The sequence below is a fragment of the Dreissena polymorpha genome, chromosome 7 (assembly GCF_020536995.1).
Source record: "Dreissena polymorpha isolate Duluth1 chromosome 7, UMN_Dpol_1.0, whole genome shotgun sequence".
Lineage (NCBI taxonomy): Eukaryota > Metazoa > Mollusca > Bivalvia > Myida > Dreissenidae > Dreissena > Dreissena polymorpha.
In genome coordinates this window covers 35,216,290-35,224,072 of record NC_068361.1, presented here as the reverse complement: position 1 = coordinate 35,224,072, position 7,783 = coordinate 35,216,290, and the positions used below count along the sequence as shown (strand labels likewise).

The 7,783-nt window shown below is 42.1% G+C and overlaps 1 protein-coding gene across 1 annotated transcript; it reads left to right on the top strand.

Moving 5' to 3' along the window:
- The first annotated feature begins 1,455 nt into the window (after window positions 1–1,455).
- LOC127839623 (putative deoxyribonuclease TATDN2) lies at window positions 1,456–2,142 on the top strand. Its single transcript, XM_052368010.1, has one exon. It carries the CDS (start codon window positions 1,456–1,458, stop codon window positions 2,140–2,142), a length of 687 nt encoding a protein of 228 aa, XP_052223970.1.
- Window positions 2,143–7,783: the final 5,641 nt, after the last annotated feature.

Below are 7,783 nucleotides of genomic sequence, written 5' to 3'. Positions count from 1 at the left end.
CAGTAGCTAAAAGACTTCACTCTTTCAGTTTTCAAACAATCTCCTCGTGGATATAAGTTTGACAATAATATGGTACAAAGCGGTTCGGGACGTACACGACTCCTTGATTCCGGAAGTGAGAACCCCGTTAAAAAGTTATATTCCTGTTAGCCATTTTAGAAGCAATAAGCGTACGTCGTCAAGACCGTTAAATCATCGAGAACTCCTGACAATTCCTTGGCATCACTCTGTCCCGCTGGTGGAGGATTGATTGCAGGACTATTCTTGTACATCGGTGAGTACAACATTGGCGCTGCGAGCTAAATTCGAACGTATTTTTCGGAGAATTACAGGTTGTGAAACATTCTCATGAAATTAATTTCTTTTTCCGAGAATTACAGGTTGTGAAAAATTCTCAGGAAATTGATTTATTTTTTCAAGAATTACAGGTTGTGAAAACTTCTCAAAACTTTCTCCATCTTCTTACTTCTTCATGAGAATTACAGGTTGTGAAAAATTCTCAATATTTTCTTTATCTCCTTTTTTCTTCACGAGAATTATACAGGTTGTGAAAAATTCTCAATATTTTCTTCATCTCTTTTCTTCTTCACGAGGATTACAGGTAAACAATTCTCAATATTTTCTCCTTTCTTCTAACTCTACTTTTTTCCTTGCACATTATTTTTCACACTTTCCAAATTGGTGTGCATTTTGGTCACGTAATCGTAAAACAACAGTTTTGGTTCGTAAAAAATATTAGCAAGGTTGTTTTAACAATGAAACATTAGGATTACCAAAAAAATTCCTTTACTTTCATTATATTATTTTTCACACTTTCAAAATTGGTGTGAATTTTTTTCACGTGGTGGTAATAGAATATATACACACACATGGTATTTGAATACTTGTTTTATTATCAAAATACTGTTTTCGAGATACTAACAGAATATACATTTGATCGGCTAGTTTGCAGTCATTTCAGCCCATCGCTTGAAGCCAGTTAGTACCAGGGTGTGTTGGTTGCTTCAGCGTCTGGCTTGAAGCTCCACGTGCCGGACCTTTTTGGACACTTCAGCGCCTCGCTTGTAGAGTACACTGACACGATCGGGAGCATGTGTAAAACGTATGGACACGATAGAGAAACAGATTAGTAAGATTAAGAACTCACTCGATACCATCCTCGAGCGCCTTCCTTACAGGCAATCTCGCTCTGCATCGCCGTCCCCGAACAGAACGGAGCATGTGAGCATAGGCACAATGAACATTCCAATGCTGAAACAACCTATGGAGGAAGAAATCGCTAGTGTAACTGTGTGCAGGACTACTGTGTTTCCACCTAGTACCTTTACAAATGTGGAATGTGTACTTAACAAAGACTTAACAGCATTCGTTGTAGAACAGTATGGCGTTGGAAATGTGGCTATTCTTCGTGCATTATATAATCCTGATCAAAAGCCCAAAATGTGTGTAATGAATATGACTGTAGAACCTGTCGAGAAGAGTGTTCCCAAAGTTGCACCCCTCAGGTCAGGATATAAGACCTGGGATCCTGGGACGAAAGGATTTGGAGCGGCAGTGGGTATACACTCCAAGAAGGTGCAGTTCGAGGAGCTCAGGAGCCTTCTGATGTTAAAAGCTGTCGTGGCTCTAGGAGAGATCGGTTTAGACCGATGTTCGTCCGCACCCACGTGGAAGTTACAAGAGGACATACTAGTGAAGGTTCTACAACTGAGTATGCCCATCCGCCCAGTGATTTTGCACATGCGAGACGCTGCGGATCAGCAATGCGGAGAAATTGGGGCGAGATGTTTACAAATAATGACAGCTAATGTTTCCCCGACTCAACGTATTCATCTCCACTGTTTTACCAGAACTGTGGATCAAGTTGTGAGCTGGCTGGAGACATTTCCGAAGTGCTATTTCGGAGCAACTGGGCTGGTAAGGGAGTTCGATAGCTTCCAGAATGCGGCACTTAGGAGGATTCCGAAGGGCCATTCGCTCCCTGAGACAGATGCTCCCTTCTTTAGACCCTTGCAGGCAAGTGCTAACATCTCAGCGTTTATTGGAGAGGTGGCACTGGAGGTCAGTCGAGTTAGAGGGGAAACCTTGGAAGAAGGCTTTGATTTCACCTCAGCCAATGCACGTATCCTCTACCAGATGTAATCCCAGGTCGGCGAAGCCAGACTTGGGAGTTAAACTTCCTAACTCGCAGATGCACTTATTTCGTTCATGTTATCTACTTTAAGTCCTTAGTGGAGGGAGCTAGACCCTGATGAAACTTTTGAGATAAGCCAATTTTAGTTTGTACTAACGAATATCAACTCGTATTTCTTGGTCGGCATTGCCAGACTGAGGTCAATACATCAATAATGAATGGAAACTGCCTCCTGATGAATCAAGATTCTGCCCGTGCGGTGACGACAAGATGACGAAGATGTTACCAGCTCCATTTTAATATAACAGGGGGGGAGTGTGGTACGAAGCGGTTCAGGACGAGCGCGAATCCTTGATTCCGGAAGTGAGAACCCCTTTAAAAAGTTGTCTTTCTGTTAGCCATTTTAGAAGCAATAAGCGAACGTCGTCAAGACCGTTAAATCATCGAGATATCCTGACTCCTTGATTTCGGAAGTGAGAACCCCGTTTAAAAGTTCTCTTCCTGTTAGCCATTTTAGAAGCAATAATCAAACGTCGTCAAGACCGTTAAATCATCGAGAACTCTTGACAATGTCTTGGCATTGCTCTGTCCCCCTGGTGGAGGATTGATTGCAGGACCATTCTTGTGTACATCGGTGAGTACAACATTGGCGCTGCGAGCTACATTCGAACGTATTTTTCGGAGAATTACAGGTTGTGAAAAATTCTCAGGATATTAATTTCTTTTTCCGAGAATTACAGGTTGTGGAAAATTCTCAGGAAATTGATTTCTTTCTTCGAGAATTTCAGGTTGTGAAAATTTCTTAATACTTTCTTCATCTTCTTTCTTCTTCACGATAATTACAGGTTTGAAAAATTCTCAATATTTTCTTTATCTCCTTTTTTCTCTATGAGAATTATACAGGTTGTGAAAAATTCTCAATATTTTCTTGATCTCTTTTCTTCTTCACGAGGATTACAGGTAACAATTCTCAATATTTTCTCCTTTCTTCTTACTCTACTTCTTTCCTTGCACATTATTTTTCACACTTTCCAAATTGGTGTGAATTTTTGGCCACGTAATCATAAAACAACAGTTTTGGTTCGTAAAAATATTAGCAAAGTTGTTTTAACAATGAAGCATTAGGATTAACAAAAAAAATCCTTTACTTTCATTATATTATTTTTCACACTTTCAAAATTGGTGTGCATTTTTGGTCACGTGGTGGTAGTAGAATATACACACACACACATGGTATTTGAATACTTGTTTTATTATCAAAATACTGTTTTCCAGATACTAACAGAATTTACATTTGATCGGCTAGTTTGCTGTCACTTCAGCCCATCGCTTGAAGCCAGTTAGTACCAGAGTGTGTTGGTTGTTTCAGCGTCTTGCTTGAAGCTCCACGTGCCGGACCTTTTTGGACACTTCAGCGCCTCGCTTGAAGATCCATTTTCCACCTACAGTGTTTTGCTGAATCAGCATCTTGCTCGGAGCTCCACATGCTTTCAACTTTACCAACTAGATTGTATTTTTCTATTTTCTATTGTTACACATTAGCAATACAAATTATAAGCTGGTCTGAAAACTGTGTTTATTAAAGGGACATTACATATTTAGAAATAAGTTGTTTAAAGGTCCATTACACTTTTAGAAATTAGTTGTTTAAAGGGACATTACATTTTTATTACTTAATTTAATAATTCATTTAAGTTTGCTTTGCATTGGAAACTACTTAAAGGAACACTACATTGCCAAGAAATTAATACTTTAAAAGGGAATCATTTTTTTTTAAATTAATTTAATAGTTCATTTAAGTTTGCTTGACAACTATTTAAAGGGGCACTACATTTTTAGATATTAATTTCTTAAAGGAGCGTTACATTTTAATACTTCATTATTTTATATATAATTTTGTCTTTGCCTGCCCCCGTCCCGCCTTTACAATCACGTTCCATCGAACATCGACACGTGTCCCAATTAATACAGCATCTAAAACACAACTTCGGTCACTGCCCGATATTGGGGTCCGTACAGCCAATGCAATTATTGATTACCGGGAGAGGGTAGGAACAATTGATGAAGAAAAATTGTTGATGATTCCATATATAGGAATGTCAAAAGAATTGTTAGATCTGATCGATTTCACTCCGTATGGTCGGGAAATCCCGACTGCACAACATGAAGAAATTGATAAATTATCAGACACTTTCCATCGTTCAAGGCTACAAGGTCCACATTTAAAAGACGCTTATTACTATACTGCTGCGAGACCTCAAATGGCATACGCTGACTCTGATGATGTCAACATGAATAATCGGTTCTTAAGCCGTGACAAGCCATTCTTTAACCAAGAGTATACATCAGGGGGCGCTGATGTGGAATATCCTGTGAATGACATGCAATCGACGTACCCACCAGAAATCAAGCATCCTATTGCGGGATATTCACCAAGGTTCTTGAACCAGCGTCCTGCGAGAAGGTTCGGACAATTAAACCGCACACCTGCATGTCATCCGGCCTATAATGATCATGGTCAAAGTCACATGGACCTGCAATTGAAGAAAACAGGCAATTTAACTAAGACGCTGACTTACGATGGAAAGTCAAACTGGCGAGCTTTTTATGTTAAGTTCGCAAAATATGCAGAAGCTCAGCGTTGGTCAGCACAGGACTGCAAAGATAACTTGTGTTGGTGCCTTACTGGCAAAGCCGGCGATTTCTTTGCAAATGTGGTAGAGTAGTATGACGACATTAAGTACTTCGACATGATCAAGCGATTTAGAAACGTTTTGGATATCAAGATCTCCCTGAAACGGCTACAATTGCCTTCAACGCTGCTGGACAAGATGTTGAGGAGGACCTTGATAATTGGGCCGAACGAATCATGACACTAGCCACTAAAGCTTTCCGGGATCTTCCTGAAGATTATATGTATAGCCAGGTAATTCAACGTTTTTGTCATGGTTGCATTAACAAGGAAGCCGGTGAAGTGGCAGCGAATGCACGCCCATCTACAATGGAGGCAGCAGTGGATAAAGTGAAGTGGGCAGTCCACACTCATACCGCTGTTCATGGCCGTGCCAAACGTGATGTTCGACAGACAACTGTTCACGAAAGTAGCCAAGGTTGGTCCGTATATGAAGTGAAAGAGGAGCCACAAAGCCAAACTGGTCAGAGTACACTGACGCGATTGGGTGCATGTGAAAAGCGTATGGATACGATAGAGAAACAGATTAGCAAGATTAAGAACTCAATCGATACCATCCTCGAGCGCCTTCCTTACAGACAATCTCGCTCTGCATCGCCGTCCCCGAACAGAACGGAGCATGTGAGCAAAGGCACAATGAACATTCAAATGCTGAAACAACCTATGGAGGAAGAAATCGCTAGTGTAACTGTGTGCAGGACTACTGTGATTACACCTAGTACCTTTACAAATGTGGAATGTGTACTTAACAAAGACTTTACAGCATTTGTTGTAGAACAGTTTGGCGTTGGGAATGTGGCTATTCCTCGTGCATTGTATAATCATGATCAAAAGCCCAAAATGTGTGTAATGAATATGACTGTAGAACCTGTCGAGAATAGTGTTCCCAAAGCTGCACCCCTCAGGTCAGGATATAAGACCTGGGATCCTGGGACGAAAGGATTTGGAGCGGCAGTGGGTATACACTCCAAGAAGCTGCAGTTCGAGGAGCTCAGGAGCCTTCTGAGGTTAAAAGATGTCGTGGCTCTAGGAGAGATTGATGTTCGTCCGCACCCACGTGGAAGTTACAAGAGAAGATACTAGTGAAGGTTCTACAACTGAGTATGCCCTTTCGCCCAGTTATTGTGCACATGCGAGACGCTGCGGATCAGCAATGCGGAGAAATTGGGGCGAGATGTTTACAAATAATGACAGCTAATGTTGCCCCAACTCAACGTATTCATCTCCACTGTTTTACCAGAACTGTGGATCAAGTTGTGAGCTGGCTGGAGACATTTCCGAAGTGCTATTTCGGAGCAACTGTGCTGGTTAGGGAATTCGATAGCTTCCATAATGCGGCACTTAGGAGGACTCCGAAGGGCCATTTGCTCCTTGAGACAGATGCTCCATTCTTTAGACCCTTGCAGGCAAGTGCTAACATCCCAGCGTTTATTGGAGAGTTGGCACTGGAGGTCAGTCGAGTTAAAGGGGAAACGGTGGAAGAAGTCCTGGAGTTCACCTCAGCCAATGCACGTATCCTCTACCAGATGTAATCCCAGTTCGGCAAAGCCAGACTTGGCAGTCAAACTTCCTAACTCGCAGATGCACTTATTTCGTTTATGTTATCTACTTTAAGTCCTTAGTGGAGGGAGCTAGACCCTGATGAAACTTTTGAGATAAGCCAATTTTAGTTTGTACTAACGAATATCAACTCGTATTTCTTGGTCGGCATGGCCAGACTGAGGTGAATACATCAATACTGAATGGAAACTGCCTCCTGATGAATCAAGATCTGCCCGTGCGGTGACGACAAGATGACGAAGATGTTACCAGCTCCATTTTAATATAACAGGGGGGAGTGTGGTAAGAAGCGGTTCGGGACGAGCGCGACTCCTTGATTTCGGCAGTGAGGACCCCGTTAAAAAGTTGTCTTCCTGTTAGCCATTTTAGAAGCAATAAGCAAACGTCGTCAAGACCGTTAAATCATCGTGATATCCTGACAATTCCTTGGCGTCGCTCTGTCCCGCTGGTGGAGGATTGATTGCAGGACTATTCTTGTCCATCGGTGAGTACAACACTTATTTAAAAAAAAAATGCGGGTAGTAGTTTTCACACCACCCACCCACTAAATAACTTACTAAACTTCAAATAAATACAAACATTTTGAAGAAAACATTGTTTAACAGTGGGGGCAGATGAAAGAGTCTCCCCTTCGAAACACAGCCTTCTCATGACAGAAAGAAAGGTGAAGCCAGTGACCGCATTTATCGCACTGTCCCCAATTGACGATTTTTAAGTGTGGGCGATCATTTAAGCCTTCTGGCGAAAACCTTTCACTGACGAAACAAACTTCTTTACAGGCGCAACAAATTTATGTGTCTTCAACATCAGACCACTCGTCAGACTCTGACAAGTCCATCCTCTCTTGCTGAAGGACATTGGTGCTTGGTTAGGGGCTTATGTTAGAGGCCACGAGTGTCGGCTTTTGCGTTTTCGTGCCTGCCATAAACATGACGGAGCTTGGTGGCAGGTTTTCCTTTTGTGAAGCATGAACGTCCATTTCTTCTAGGAATTCGTCACTGGTGATTTCTTTGCCAGAGGGTTTAGGCTTCTTAATGGAAGGGTGCGACTTTTTCTTCTGGCAGTTGCAGGGACAGGACCAAGTTGCGTTGACGGCTAGCTTCCTTTCTAGATAAGTATCCACCGCATGTTTCTCGCTCTGGATGGCCCTGCACTTCCAGACAGGTGTCTCATCTCGAAAGGCCTCGCATGGAATGAGTTAAACATCGGAGATGGCCTGCTTGTTCAACGGAACGACGCCAGTTTTCTTGAAGACCGAAACAATGTTCCATGGGCTCATTGCCTTCAAGTAAGCCTTACATGTAATGCGGGCTATGTCATACCTCGTGACAGCTTTGCCTATATTTTCTCTCTTTAAGCTAGCACGCTCGTTGTTGTAATACCTCTTAAATAGCCCA

Bases quoted from the DNA above. Each gene is read 5' to 3' on its own strand.
- LOC127839623 (XM_052368010.1), top strand. From the start codon at position 1,456: ATGACTGTAGAACCTGTCGAGAAGAGTGTTCCCAAAGTTGCACCCCTC.